This window comes from Carassius auratus, chromosome 44, assembly GCF_003368295.1.
Source record: "Carassius auratus strain Wakin chromosome 44, ASM336829v1, whole genome shotgun sequence".
In the NCBI taxonomy this organism is placed as follows: domain Eukaryota; kingdom Metazoa; phylum Chordata; class Actinopteri; order Cypriniformes; family Cyprinidae; genus Carassius; species Carassius auratus.
This window is the reverse complement of record NC_039286.1, coordinates 1,306,549-1,322,434: the sequence shown is the minus strand read 5'-3', so window position 1 is coordinate 1,322,434 and position 15,886 is coordinate 1,306,549. Positions and strand designations below refer to the sequence as shown.

Genomic DNA, 15,886 nt, shown 5'->3' with positions numbered 1-15,886 from the left:
AGAGTGAGCAGGAAAAGGACAATTGAGGAAGGAATGAATTCTGGGATACAATATTTACATAATTTCTCTCAAAAGAATATGGTTTCTCATCAGCTGCAACTTTCAAGAAGAGCAATGAAGATAATATCTAGTCCTACTTGCAAACCAATACCGAAACGTTATGTTGACTATATGTATACTGAATCTAGGCCATGTGGGTTTGACAGGAAAAATGTGAATCAGATCTATTCTCCCCAGGCTGATTAACATGTCATGGCAGGGTGTCAGTGGGAACCTTTTTTGTATTATTATTATTTTTTTTAATGTATTATAACTGTTTTCTATTGTAATACATTTTTTATGTAATTCATTCATATTTAGCAGCATTTTTAGCAGACATTACTCCAGTCTTCAGTGTCACATGATCCTTCAGAAATGATCAATTTCAATATATTGATTTGCTGCTCAAGAAACATTATTATCAATGTTGAAAACAGTTGCTTAATATATTTTTTTTGATGATTAGAAAGTTGAAAAGATAAGCTATCAACATAAAATTAACTAGAAATGTATTGCCAAAATCAACAATATTTGTACTTTTTCACGTTTTATTAAGGTTAAGTACTTCCTTTCATTAATAATTTGTTAAAAGTCTAGGTTTACCTCTCGAAACTTCTGATAAAGTTTGGTGGCATCCAGTTCTGATGGCGAGATGATGTCCTCGTTCTCAGGTAAATCGAAAACCTCAATGGGCACATCTCGGTCCGTTCCTGTCTGCCCTGCCTCGTCTTCCTCATCTGTGGCATACTCTCCTGTCTGAGCATGGGAACATGGGAATAAACATTCGCACTGCATTTACTGGAGCAATCAATGTGAGGGGTTTCTATCTTTAATAGGTGGAACAGCTTTATATTGTGTGTCCAGGAAGCTGTATTTTCTTAACAACAGTACAGATACTAGACCATATCCATATCCTAGAAAACCTGGCTATGATTTTATATTAACTGGTACAGTATGCTTAGCCAAATGAAATGTGAACTCGATTTGCCCAGGTCACTGAGATGTGCTATTACATTTTAAAACTATTTAACTTGGCAAATCACAAAATAAATTAAATAAATAAATAAAACAAATCCCTTATCTGTTTTTTTAAATTCATACTGACCCCACGCTGGTCTGTAATCTTAAAATGATTCATATAGCATTTATTTCTCCTGCTTGCGTGTGGGTCTGCCAAAGTTATTTTAGGCAGATGGATGTGCAGACACACACAGACAGGTTGGTTCTGCTTGGCTGGGGTTTGTATCTGGTTGCAGGGCAGGGCTGCTCCCTGGGAAGCCTCCTTTCCAGATCAAATTATTCTGCCTGGAAGGAGGCCCTAAATAACCCAGCCCTACTGTACTGCTTTAACCTGAGCGCTCTCTTTTGTGTTTCATCTGTGTCTCCTTAAGTCTCTTGCATTACACTTGCCCTTTGACCACTGGTGCTAAGAGTTGTCATCTTCACCTCAGGCAAGTGGACGCATGATAAGTGGTACAATTACACAGTGTAGTCTTTATCCAGTCATAAAAAGAGAATTCACAGTTTAACACAGAATGTCATCGAATTTGTCAAACTTTGAATTAATTAATCAAAAGTAGGTCATTACACTTAAGTCACGATTAAAAAAATATATACAGGATGATATGTGTGTGTTTGTGTGTGTGTGCTCTTGTTTTTGTGACATATCAGGACACAACTCTGTATAATGACATGGGTATGACACAGGTATTACAAGGAGAGGGAGACTTATGAGGACATAACCCATGTTCCCATTTTTCAAAACGCTTATAAATCATACAAAAAGAGTTTTTTTTTTTGGAGAAAGTAAAAATGCACAAAGTTTCCTGTGAGGGTTAGGGTTAGGTGTAGGGTTGGTGTAGGGCCATAGAATATACATACAGTTTGTACAGTATAAAAACCATTACGCCTATGGGATGAACCCACTTTTCACAAAAACAAACGTGTGTGTGTGTGTGTGAGAGAGAGAGAGAGAGAGAAATATAAATTGCTTGATATTATATTTTTAAGTAAATCTTATCCAATATCAACTGATAAAAATAAAGGTAAAATCAATATAAAATGTCAAATATCAGTTCATAACCAATATACTACTTATTTATGCATCCTTAGAAAAAAGAAAATCTATATGCTAATTAAGAACTCATCATGCCCATAGTTACATTCATGGTTGGTAAAAAGTAATTGCAAAAATGGCTTAAAAATTGTTTACAAAAAGGTCTATCATTATTTAGTTTGCTATTATATAATGTTGTGAAATTCATATATTTCTACATGTGGCTGATGACACTGTATGCCTGTTCCATCAACACTAACCTTTCCGAACCTTTCTTGGATGTCCTTTTAACCACTATATCCTGCAGGACCCTGCTGTTTTAAGGCCATTTACTGCTGGCAGGCAGCTTATGAATGGTTTTGGCCGCTGCTAATCCACAGCACAGCAAGATTTCAGACAGGTTCACACCATTCTGCCTCGGTGAACACACCAGCTCCTAAACCGTCATTTCTCTTACATGACACTGATATGACACATTTAAACAGACATTCACATGTGCTGCCACTCAGACACATACGGCACATTCACACGAACAAACACCCGATCCACCCATGCAAACATGCTAATCTTTAGCAAGGACTGCTACATTCATTACAATTCCTAACGGGCAGCCTGTCTGCTGGGAGTAGCCACCTGTGCCAGAATTAATAAACAGTGCTGATCGCACAGCCATCTCAAGAGTGCAGTCTGCATCCGAGCCAGCCGCTACACAATATCCAGACGTTACCGCAGAGGAGGACAAATAAAACCATGCGGGAACATAAGAATGACATCAGCTCAATCTATAATGTGCGATTTCAACACATACACAGTCCAAATGCTATTTTAGATTCTCACTGACAAATAACGAGAGGCATTAAAAAGTCACTCTTGCATTAGTACATGTGATTCTTGCATCACTCTGCGCTGCACGAGAGCCTATAATGCTAAATTGTCAACGTCCTCCAAAACACAAGGTAGAAAATGCTCTGTCTGGTCTACTGATGTAATTATCTTTGAAACGTAGCGAGCAATTAATGCAATGCTTTTTTCAGTCAGACCCTTCCTATAGAATCCCACAGCTGTGATAGACCTGCATGTATTATGTTAATGCATTGCTCTGAATCCTTTGAAACAGATCGTAGCACAGTCACAGACGTGACAACAGACTTGTGGCCCTCTTGTTTGGAAAGCCAGGCTGCCCATTGATTTGCTAATGAGAACAGCAATAACTGCTCAGTGAATAGTAATATAACAAACCCCATCACCTCTCCATGGAGCAGAAAGCTGCCACTGTGGGTGTTTTTCCCATGAGAAGCTCTCAACAACCTAAGCACACTTTGTGACTGTGCTGAAATCTAATTTGCAATACTGGAGAAATAACATGGCAAGTATTTATTTTTATGAAGAAAGACTGATTTTTAGTGTATGAAAACCAAATATATAGTGAGATATTATCAATTTTCTATTTTGAAATTAATTTTTTGTTGCATTAAAGTCAAAGAAAATTATTAAAATAAAACATTTTTTACTCAGTAAAGAAAATATTAACATTTACTACTACTGCTACTACTAATATGTTTATGTACTGTATATGTGTAAATAAATGTATACACACACACACACACACACACATTAATACCTCTATTTGGCAAGGAAAGACATACATTAATATTACAAACTATTAGCTCTACTTTGCTTTTTTAAACCCCCCTCTAATCTAGGGGAAACAACTGACATTTATGTTTTATATTTTTCTTTTATATTTGAGAATTTTCCTTTCAACAGGAAGACTAAATAGATGGAGCAACACGTGTTTTCATGTCACTGTAGGCACTATACTATCTTTCCAACTTTCCAGCTGCAAATTTAGAAAAATATGGTCAAATGTAGGATACTGTGAGAAAAATTATACAACAGATATGCTGTTAAACCACAACTGGCAAACCCAACATCTCATAGTATTATTTTGAATAAGGCCAGACAGGTTACAGCTAGATTTTCTATAGATTTTGACTAGCAGAATTGCTTCATCCTGCTGCAATTTGATGTGACAAATTGTAACAGGTTGAGGCTTGTAGCATGGACGAATCATGGATAATAGATTTGAACCTGCTCCAACTGGCTTGTGACGGTTGATTAACCTGTTCAGACAAGCTCTGATGTGAGACCTGTTCTGTGCTCACCTCGTCATCATCAGCATCATATTGGGCATACTGTTGCTCCATCATCTCTCTCTGACGTCTCTCCTGCTCCAGAGTCTGACTGATGAGTTGAGCCACCTCGCTTTGCTGTCCCGGACGCTCTCGGCCAATCAGAAACCTGCAAAGACATACCAACTGCCAATGAGAAGGGAGGGGCTTTGTGAGCAAATGCAGTTTGGCAAAGGCTATAAATGAACAAAGAACAGAATAGATTTTACATAAATGGGGTTGGTATAAAAATGTGGACGGTTAAATTGCATGTCATTCATTAAAACAGAGAAAGGTAAAAAAACAACAACAACTAATTTTCTATTTCAATGAAGCGTAATATGTCAAGCCCTTTTCTTACAGTGTCTGGCTTCAAACAGACGTTTTTGTTCTCCCTTCATGATGGATTGTATCTTTTATAATATACCCTATAAATCAATGAACGCGACAGGAGGTAATTCTTGTGAGGACAGTGTGATAAATGATTATGAAAAAGTGAACATAATACCGGTTTAAAAATGTTACCAGTTCTACTTGAGAAAATCAGGGAAAGAATGATCGCTGAAATATCTGAAACTTGAAAATGAAAGTTTTTCATAAAATGTCAAGTTTGTCATTTCCCGAGGTGTGTTGGTGCTGTTTTTTAATACCCATCGGTGAACCTGATGTTTAAGAACTAATATATCAACCAAACCAAACAGACTTACATATAATTGTCTGTGCATAAACCCCCATACACTACGGGCATGGAAGAGCTTTCTTTTTTACATTGAACATTTTTTAATTTAACACTGATATGAATTCATCTAAAAAAAAAAAAAAAACTAATAGAAACATATACACCTAGGTTTGTTTGAGGGTGAGAAAATAATGGGGTCATTTTCATTTTTGGGCTACCTATCCTTTTAGGTTATTTGACAAAATGATATAAAATGTTATTATATGCCATTTATCAATTTCAAGCCACTTCATAACAGGAGTGAAATTGTTTAATAATTTGGGACAAAGACCATTCCCTCTGATAATATTCACCCCATCCTCTGCACTGCACAATCCATGTTTTGGAGAACCAGCAGGGAAGTCCTCAGCATGGAGTCCTAATCACCCTGCATTAGGCACAGACAAGGTCTCAAATTTGATCTACATCTGAAGCAACATCTGGGCCAATACTGTGTGATGCTGAGCATTTCTGCTTCTTTTGCAGCACAGCTGACCTGGATACGGTCCTCTCTTCCATCTTGATACCACACACAGGGACCACACTGCTCCGGGACAGAGCTTTCTTATTGGTTAAACCCACGATTATTATTCACATACATCCGGAGTGACAGGATGCATTTCAGGATAAAAGCGTCACCTCACCCAGTGAGGAGGTGTTCCTGCCATCTTGCTATAAAAATCCCTAGCCTCTGATACTGAATCATCACAGCAATGAATCACTCTTAATAGTGTCGATCTTCATAGGTCACTATTGGTGCTCACTGGTGCAGATGTTTAAGACCTGCCTTTAATTCTAACAGTAGGTTAAATATAGCACAAATTCCAAATCTGGGCCACACTGCCTCATTGGTGAGAACAGAGAGAAATAACCAGCAGGAGGGAATAAATTAAAACCAGGAAAGGAAAGACGGCTGAAAAACAAAGATACACTTATGATGATGTGGTGCAACTTCTGAGACCTTCATAGTACTAGATGAACTTGATGTTTTCCAGTAAAAATCTGACTATATAAATACATAAACTATATAAAGTGATATATTATATTATGTTATTATACAGTACTTTGTGATATATTATAGAACATAAAATATATTAATTATATTGTTTGGTATTTATATTTATTACATGTATATTATAGAAATTATAGAGACATTTAATTTTCTTAACTCAGCTGTTATCTGATGTAAGTATAAATCTAGATATATGGAAAATATATTTGAAGACAAACAAGCTATTTTGCTTGAGTACCTTTTTTCATTTTAAGGATGTTTTTGGTGTTTTTTGTTTAACTGGAAAATTTGACAAAAAGTATTGATCAAGAAAATTATTTCATGCAGTCCAGACTGTGTCAGTATCTGTCTGGCTATATGAAATCATATAAATCAAGAAGTCACTGTCCCCTTCAAAAAGTATTTTTTTTAAAGATGAGTAAATGCTGACTAAATGAGTGAACTGTCCCTTTAAGGAAATTAAATTAAATTTGAGTGGTAAGGTCCCACATATGAGATGATTATTTCTGTGCCCCTGGGAGTACGGTCCCACATATGGGATTTCAAACATTTGATGACGTGACATGACGGCCAAATTCAAACTTTCTGCTTTCACATTTTAGCTGGCGCTGAACCAGAGATAGACGTTTACTGCTCTTGTCATACTATCACAACTATGCAGTGTCCTTAACAACACATGCATATTTCAGACATTTAAATACACATGAATACTAGTAAAACAATACATTTAGAGTTTGAAAAATATACACGTGTCTATGGAAGCAACAATAACAATCCATTCAAATTTAATTTGCCTGTGTGTTTTATTCATATAAGATACACATAGTGTAAGTAACTATAAAGTTCGCTTTATTCTTCACCCAGTTCAACGCCAACTTATTATTTGTATTTCAGAAGAAATTAATGAATTCACGTGCTGTAAATCTGACTGACAGTACTCGAACATAAAACACACTTATTTACACATATTTATGAATGGGAACATCAGATTGTTCATGACATGGTATGCAAGTTTGTGAATATTTTAAATAAAAAGGAAAAACTAAATAAAAGCGATCCATCTGTCATACAGTGTTATTGTGGCCGCGGTGTGTCACGTGACAAACAAACAGTAAAGGGAGTTCTAAAATAACAGTCGCCTGAAAAAAACTCACTCTGGGGGGAACCCTAGAATATTTTAAACTCACCACTGAAAGTGAAGTGACATTCAGCCAAGTATGGTGACCCATACTCAGAATTTGTGCTCTGCATTTAACCCATCCGAAATGCACACACACAGAGCAGTGAACACACACACACAATGTGAGCACACACCCGGAGCAGTGGGCAGCCATTTAAGCAGTTGGGGGTTCGATGCCTTGCTTAAGGGCACCTAAGTCATGGTATTGAAGGTGGAGAGAGAACTGTACATGCACTCCCCCCACCCACAATTCCGTCCGGCCAGAGACTAGAACTCACAACCCTTCGATTGGGAGTCCAACCCTCTAACCATTAGGCCACGACTTCCCCCACTCTGTTAATTTAAAAGATTCATTAAATTAAGTTGTACGTTTGAAGGATTTCTGTTCCAAAAATACTCCTTCCGGTTTGTCACAAGTTTTGGAAAGTTTTTTTCGAGTATGGCTCTGTGTGACTTTAGATGGAGCGGAATTTCCTTATATGGGTCCTGAGGGCACTTCTCCCGGAAGAGCGCGCGCTCCCGTATAGCAGAGCAATTCATTGATCAGAGCGAGAGCAAAATGTCACAAAAGAAGTGTGTTTTTGGTTGCCAGGGCAAGACAACCCTGCACAGATTACAAAAAAAAAAAAAAAAAACAGCATTAAGGGACCAGTGGATGGAGTTTATTTTTACAGAGCATCAACGGAGTTGTGCAAGTGTTTGTTCCCTGCATTTCGAAGATGCTTGTTTTACAAACAAGGCCCAGTTTGACGACGGATTTGCGTATCGTTTATTTCTTAAGGATAATGCAGTCCCAAAGAAAAAGGGTCACGATCGTGTGTTGAAACCGCATGCGGTGAGTAAAACTGCTTCAAATATCTCTGTGTTGTTAACTTAACTATCGGTGCGTAAGCACATCAAGTAAACAACATGCGATGTTGTCATCAAACTGCACTTTCCACATGTACAGCTGAATCTGACTGTAAGCCATGGTTTGTTTTGGATGTTTTTTTCCTCATGGTAATGTCACAGTTTCCACATGCGCTAAACGCAAAAGCTTACTGGTGCTTGTGATTCTTTAGCTCCGCCCACAAGTCACGCCTCCAGCCGCTCGTGTTTTTCCGGGAAAAATCGGTACAGACTATCTTTCTCTTATGAATATAATAAAACTTTTTTGAGTTATGAAGGATGCAGTACTACTCTATACTCAAGATTAACAGGATATTGAGTGAAAACGAGCATTTCACCCCCCCCCCCCAAACCCTTTTAAATAAACATACATTTGAAGGTAAATTCATAGTTCCAATCAAGTAAAAAAAAAAAAATCACCATCTTGGTGTTTACAGAGGAAGTATAAGACACCACTGACAGCATCTGTTTAAAAATGTCACGCTCCATCATGCTGTGCAGCTCTACTGTTAATGAAGAGTCTTGTTTTCTCACAGTGTGAAGTACTCCTGCTGGCTGATATTCTTTTCAAAAACATGCTCTCAGCTGTTGGGGAGTTTAGATACACTAATAAGAAGTCTGTGATTTTTCTCAAAAGAAAGCTTAGTGGAAGGAAAGACGATGGCATGTCATGCTATTTCAAACGCTAATAATAACATTTGTCACTCTAGCAGCCTGTGAGCTATAGTGAAGATTCAGATGTGAGGATCTTGTGGTCAGCATTCAGGGAAAACCTGGGATTAATGAGACATAATAAACAAACAAAAATGGTTGTAGACATCTCGCATCTTACCTGACCACTCCCTGTGTGTTTCTCAGAACAGAAGCAGCGAAGCTCTGAGTTACCCCCACCAGACTGGTGCCGTCAACCTCCACGATTTGATCATTCACTTTAATTCTGTGGAAAATGAAGGTGGTTAGGTTGTAATGCTTATTACAGTGACACTATAGGACAATGTGCAATCAAAAAAGGTTTGAATGATTGTATGAATACCAAACAGTGATTTCTGAGATGACATTTTTTTTTTATAAAAGCTTAATTATGTTCTGCCTGGGGCCTTCTAATCAATCTGCTATGATTAATTTTTTAAGTGGATCAAATATGCTGATGTATGAAGGACACAGTATATCCTGGGACAGGGTTTAGTTTGTGAACCCTTAGAGTTTGAACTTCAGTGTGAATGACTTTAAAAACATTAACATATAAGTACTGACGCAAATGAAAGTTTTGTAAAGATCTAGTAAAGATGTATAAAGGGGTCAACATTGAAGCACTGCAACACCTGCTGACTGCAATGATAGAGCTGGGAATAGCCAGGACAATTTTTTATATAACTCCGACTGGATTCATCGGAAAGAAAAAAGTCATATACACCTAGTTTGCCTCTGGGGTGAGTAAAACAGCCAAATGTACATTTTTGGGTGAACTTACCCCTTAAAATTCTAGCGAATACTTTAAGCAAATAATTTAGGTTATAGGACTTGAAAAGGACAAAAAAGGTTGAGAACCATGAACAATATTTTAATGTTTTCAGTTGGACTTGGGTGGTCACTCACATTCTTTCATTTCAGCAGCTAATGCACAAAAGATTACAAAGACGAGTAAGCTTCTTAACAACTTGTGATATATATTTTCAAAATGCTACAGTGGATATCTGTAATGAGCTTTGTGTGTTTGATCAAACTGCCTTGACCCTTGATTCCTGTCTGGATATTGAGCTCCAGGCAAATCCCGTCTGTTATGCAGGCAAAGCAAACTGAGGGATGCTTGCAAGATTGAATCCTAATGTGCAACTTAAGAGTGTGGCCTAAGCAAAGCTTGACCTTCACATGCATTTTGCAATGTCGCCAATATAGTAACACTGAAAGCAGGACATTATAATTCTGCTATGTAAAAAATAAGGACTCCAGCGCAAAGATTTCAATGTCACTGTCGAATCCTACATTGTCACACTTAGCTCAGAAACAGCTATGACATTAATGGTGGAGGAAATTACATCCTGGCTATTGAATGGTCCTTTTGAAACCTGACTGCAAAGCATGCTTGGTAATCTTGAAACAAGTACAAAATTTCTCAAGATTTCAGCAGTGTTTGATGTCACTCAGCGAAAAGCTGAGACTACACTGAAAGACTGGGATTCAGAATCTCAAACTTGGAAATAAACTTAAATAATTTGAATATCAAAATAATCTTTAAAAAAAACATTATAATGTAAAATTAATAAGAAATACTTCAGATTCTGCACGTTTTCTAGATCACTGATAGGTAAATTTGTGACACTGATCATGTGAATTTTTGTACAGATGTTCAACTTAAGTTCAAGATGCCCTTCACGATGATCATTTCAAATCTTGCCGGAAAACATGATCGGCAGGTTTTACATAAACTTGTAGAGTCATGTCAGATTTGGTGATTGCTGCTGCCATTAAAACTAAAGGGCGATGAAACAAATGTTAAGACATTTATTAACTTTACACACAAATTTTTATGCTGCTAATATAATTTTAATAATACAAAAAACTTTTCTAATTTAATGAATATTTTCGCTAGTGATCTAGTGAAAGCATTTTCTCCAAAAAACATTTACTAAAATTTCTAGACTAGAACATTTGGTCAGATGTGAAATGGGCTGCTTTCATTCCCATCCCTACCCTCTCTTCAGAACTGTCAGGCTCCTGAACTACAATCAGTGATAAAGCCTAAAAACTTTGACTTAATTTAGTGAAGTGACACAGCCATTTAAGGCAATGTGCAAATCTCATGATGGACTCTCAGGGCTTCCCTCACTCTGGGTGCAGCTGAACAGAGCAAGGACAAGAAACCTATTATTTTGTACTTTTATTTAACAAGTGGTGTTTTTCTTTCTACATGGAAAATACTCATATCCATTTGCAGAAAGTAGGGTGATATAATACCAAAATATACGTCCATTAACTGTTTAGTTTACCTTCCATCTCTCTCTGCTGCTCCACCCTCTATGACAGTCTTGACGAAGATGCCCAGCTTCTCCAGACCTGCATCAGCGCCAACCCCCATTCCTATAATACTGATGCCCAGGCCGTCCTCATCTGACACCCACAGATGAACATATCAATAAAAGGAAAAATATTAGTGGTGAGCAAATGGAAAGAATATCAATTCCATAAATCATTGGCTGTTTGTTGGATGGATGCATGTTTATTCTAACTGATCAATATTCAAGGCTTATTGATTGACTGATTCACTCACAAAATATGCAAATAAATGCAGAATATTTCCCTGAAAACCTTTTTGTATCTATCCTGTTTTATTGGTGTTTTTTTTGTTTGTTTTTTTGAGAAAGCTTATAGAGAAGGCTAGTTGTCACAGGGCTATAATGTATCTCAACAGCTATAAGGTTAAAACTATAAGAGTGAATACTAACTGAAATGTATTTTCTGGAGTCAAAAGTGTGACGACTAGACCTACTCTCACTTACAATAACTATCCCAAATGTTTAACATGACACTGCCGTCCTGCTAGTCACCTTTTTCTAGTTCTACAGGGAGAAGTTCCAGCTTCTCCACCCGTTTCTCCAGCTCATACTCCGCCGAGGATGCCACCGGGTCCACCTCTTCATTCCTCCTGTCATAATCTTCATTGGAGTAGGTTTTGAACACCTGGCAGTGAGAAAAAGCCAAGGCCAATGTCACAATTCTAAGGTCACTGTTACAAAAGATGGAGTATGAAACATGCAGGGGTAGAGAGTCAGTAGAGTTTCTTCTAAAACACAGAAAGAATATTAGTCCACAGGAAGGATTTAGTTCCTTATAAACTGTATAAGCACAACTCCAATGATAACGTACTCTATCTCTCTTTATATAGTGTGATGGTGAGGCAATGTCTCTTGTTGCATCAGAGTGACTTCATATCTGCTTATCATCTGAAACACAAGCTCTCATTTGTCATCTCCTTAGTGTAAGTGATGTTCCTGTGCACCGTGGTGTGAAAGGACAGTCACGCACAACTGCGACCCGACCCCTAAGCAGGTTCTTGGACAAACATCGGCCCCATGCCAATGCTACACTTCCCTGTCTCCCCCTTATCTGTTTCCTTTTAAAAAGTGTTCATTGGATAAGTTGGGGCTTCATGGTATCACATAATCAGTTTCCCTGACAGTTTCACAACAGCAAAACGCAATCGGTCATAAGACACAAAAGATCCAATGGCTGACGAAAGGCTTCTTCTGGAGGCATTTTTTAAATTCGTACACAGAGACAGCACACAGGAAGAATTTCATGGCAGACTGAGACGGTGATCGCATCTATTCCTCTCACAAATCAGTTGTTTTGCCTCAAAAGACTTGGAATATTAATATTTTTGGATAAATTAAGACGTTTGTGTGGTATCTGCCTGTTATTGTGTTTTATTGACAAATGGTAGGTTTAAGGGCAGGGGTTGGGTTAACTGCTCATAAATGTCTAAATAGTGTAATAGAAATAAAACTGTTGTGACTGTTTACATTGAAAAATCACACCCCAACATATATTCAATAATGGCAGTATTATTGCCCAAAATATAAATTAATAATGATGATAAGCCTTTTAAGGGTTTCTTATTTAAAACAATGGAGGACCCTGCATGTAGAAAAATTATGCTAAAGGGGTACGTTGTGTGTCAAAAAGCAACATCAAAATGTCCTGACCAAGCATCAATATATGACGAGATGGGAGTGAGACTGTGCTGTTGATCAATTTAATGCATCCTTATTTAATAAAAGTAGACTATTCATTTCTTTAAAAAAAAAAAAAAAAAAAAGACCCCAAACCGGTATCTATATAAATAAATAAAATAATTTATAAATAAGCTATTTGATACAAATTCTAAAATAATTAAAATAAATATTCTAAATAATAATGTAAAAATCGAACCCACACTGCTCTACCACTAAGCAAATAAGCTGGATTCACCAGCAGGCAGCTGTCAGTGTGTCCAGCTGCCTCCATGAGAACCATCAGCTTTCAAATAAACCATGACTGATCATAGCAGAATCAATGCTATCTCATCTGTGAAGAAACCAATTAGACTCAAATCTGAAGTTTTATGCTAATTACAAGCCTACACCAATGAATCCAGATCCTAAAAGCACTCCAATAACCAGAGCGTAGGGTATCCAAGCACTAGGACAAAAGCAAGCATGATCTCTAAGGCATAATACAACATCAGAAATGTAAACTGATCAACAGCTATGCATTACTGGGAAGTCACATTGCTGACCGAATGATTAGCTGAAGTGTAATGGGCCCATTGTCTACAGTTCTTCAATGGATTTGATGAAAGTCATATTGGCAGAAGGGCTGGAAAGTAAGGCTGCTAACATGTTTAGTCTTAAGTCTTCCCTGAAACATTTAAAGACTCAAAGATGGCAGGAGGGCATACACGTATACAGAAACATTCCCTTGACTAGAGGTCTAAACTGAAAGTAAAGACACTTCTAGAAACATCCATCTCTATATTCAGCGTATCTGTTGCAGATCTTCCCTCAAACCTTATTCTCCTGAGCTCAACCAACTATCACCGTGTTGACAGTCCACACTCCACAGCTGGCTAAAAAGCAGCCTACTGTCTTTTGTGAATCTGCCAGACATGACAACCACGAGGGGCTCTACCCAACAGACAAAGTTTGTCAGGTCTGACTTGCCATGGGAGAATATACTGTAGTAATTCACATCTTCTTTTGTATTCATTATAGACACATATACAGTAGCTGTCTAAGACACTTTATGTTTTGCTTTAATATAATTACATGGTTTAATATTTTAATGGTCTTATTCATATATAATATGAAGACAAAAATGTTTGTCACCAGGCACCAAAAGTGCATAAACATTGGCCTTGAAGCGTAATTCAATACAGAAATTTACCATTTGAGATTTTAAGAATGGGTTACACAAAATAATTTTTTTATATTTCGTAATTGTTAAGTGATTCAACTGAAACAAATAATTAAAAATGATCAATTTACGTCTCTAGGTACCCCGGTAGTTGCTGAATCTTTTCTTGGCTTCGGTCCGACTAACATCAATACTTTTTGTGATCATCTTTGTTCATTTTCTCCCATCTAGTAACAATGATTCATCCCACTCAACCCACTTCTCTATCATCAGCCTCACCTCTGTCCATCTCCTGTCATTTTACCATTTAGATCAATACACCTGTTAGCTGCCTTCAAACAAACACAGTGCATCTCTTTTGTCTTCTCATCATACAGTAGATCAGCTCTCACTTATCCTCTATCTATTGCTCATACACTCTGGCATACTGCAGTCTTATATTTAAAACCCAGCAGCCTGCAAGATCTTTGGCTCCAACTGCTGCCTTGTATAATAGCCAAGAGATGTAAGCTTGTATAAGCATTTTGCTGTTCGGAGAGCACTGTAAGTTTTTATTGCATGTTGTGAGATCCCATCAAAGGCTCTGAGAGCTTCTCATTTTTCTCTGCGAAGTTCTACAGAACTGTAGGGGGGAGTGAAACCGAGCCAGGCCCATCATCCATCCCTCGACTCCCACTCACTTCCTCCCGCTCATTACTTCATTATCCCTCTCGTCTCTCATCTGTTTTTGTGTCACTGCACTTGTAGCGAAGCAGCCATGGCTCATCGGTATGCATCTAATGCAGCATACTACACCAGCACGCCTCCAACTGCATCGTGGGTAACTGCAATCCTTGTGGGGAACAGTCCGAGGGGAAACAGGAAGGGATGTAGCAGAACAATCAACTGAAAGGGTTTGTCTGCATTTGTATCATAGACTGGCAATCGCCCTGCGTGGCTGACTACTACTGATCGCATTTAATGGCCCTACAGTCAAGCAGTGAGGCCAGCGCTCCAAGTGACACCACACACACACACACACACACGTCATTATACAGAGTTGTGTCCTGATATGTCACAAAAACACGCCCACACACACACACACACACACGCACACATACACATGCACACACACACACACAGCTCCCTCGCAGAGGAACCCAGAAGCTGATGCTGAGTGGATTAACCATGCAACAGACAAATCTGTTGACAGACATGTACTATTCTCTAAAAACAGGAAGCTGCTCCAAAATGAGGTGTCTGTCAAAGTCAAATGTAGTCAACTACAGGGACTTGTGAGCCTGTGGAAAAATTCACTTTTCACACTCTCAGTATTATGTGTTTGTTTTTAAAGAAGTTAATGCTTTTATTCAACATAGATGCATTCAAAAGTGAAGAAAATAATCATATGGTTTCCACAGTACTATTATAATATTAATAAAAAGAAATAAATACGATAAATACCGCCTTTTCTGTTCATGCTCGTTTCATGTTCACGAATCCGCCTAAATGAACAATATAATAGCTTTAATGGGAAGATCATTTTAAAAAGAAAGTAAACAACTTAGATGTAATCACTTTGTTACGTCAAAATAAGACTTGAAATGGCATGATCTCTGGGAATTTTTAGTGAGTAATCAGTTTGGGGAAATTTTAATTAAACATCTGTGTCTGTGACCAGTATTTATTGAGCTTCGATGATGGATGAACCGAATAATTCAAAAATAATTCAAAGTTAACTCTTAAAAAGAATAGCTGAATATAAGTTCACAAATAAAATCTATTGTTTAAATTGTTACTTCCTTTAATTATTATTTTGGAATAAATGAAAAATGCTTAAAAACACTAACAAAATGTATACTTGGCTTTAATGAATAGAATATTAATTACATTGTGTACACCACCCTCTGGTAGTGTAAGTAATGTTTATTTATCCAAGAACATGTGACTG

At 37.5% G+C, this 15,886-nt stretch overlaps 1 protein-coding gene across 7 annotated transcripts in view; it reads right to left on the bottom strand.

Moving 5' to 3' along the window:
- The window catches only part of LOC113062052 (neurabin-1-like), a 43,144-nt gene that overhangs the window by 12,733 nt on the left and 14,525 nt on the right, over positions 1 to 15,886 (bottom strand). For all 7 annotated transcript variants that reach the window (XM_026231570.1, XM_026231569.1, XM_026231568.1 and 4 more), the window contains exons 3-7: positions 11,610 to 11,742; positions 11,052 to 11,172; positions 8,897 to 9,001; positions 4,261 to 4,396; positions 643 to 795 (exon numbers count right to left, since the gene is read on the bottom strand). In XM_026231570.1, the coding sequence (XP_026087355.1) occupies positions 643 to 795; positions 4,261 to 4,396; positions 8,897 to 9,001; positions 11,052 to 11,172; positions 11,610 to 11,742 (648 nt within the window). The remainder of the gene's footprint in view (positions 1 to 642; positions 796 to 4,260; positions 4,397 to 8,896; positions 9,002 to 11,051; positions 11,173 to 11,609; positions 11,743 to 15,886) is intronic.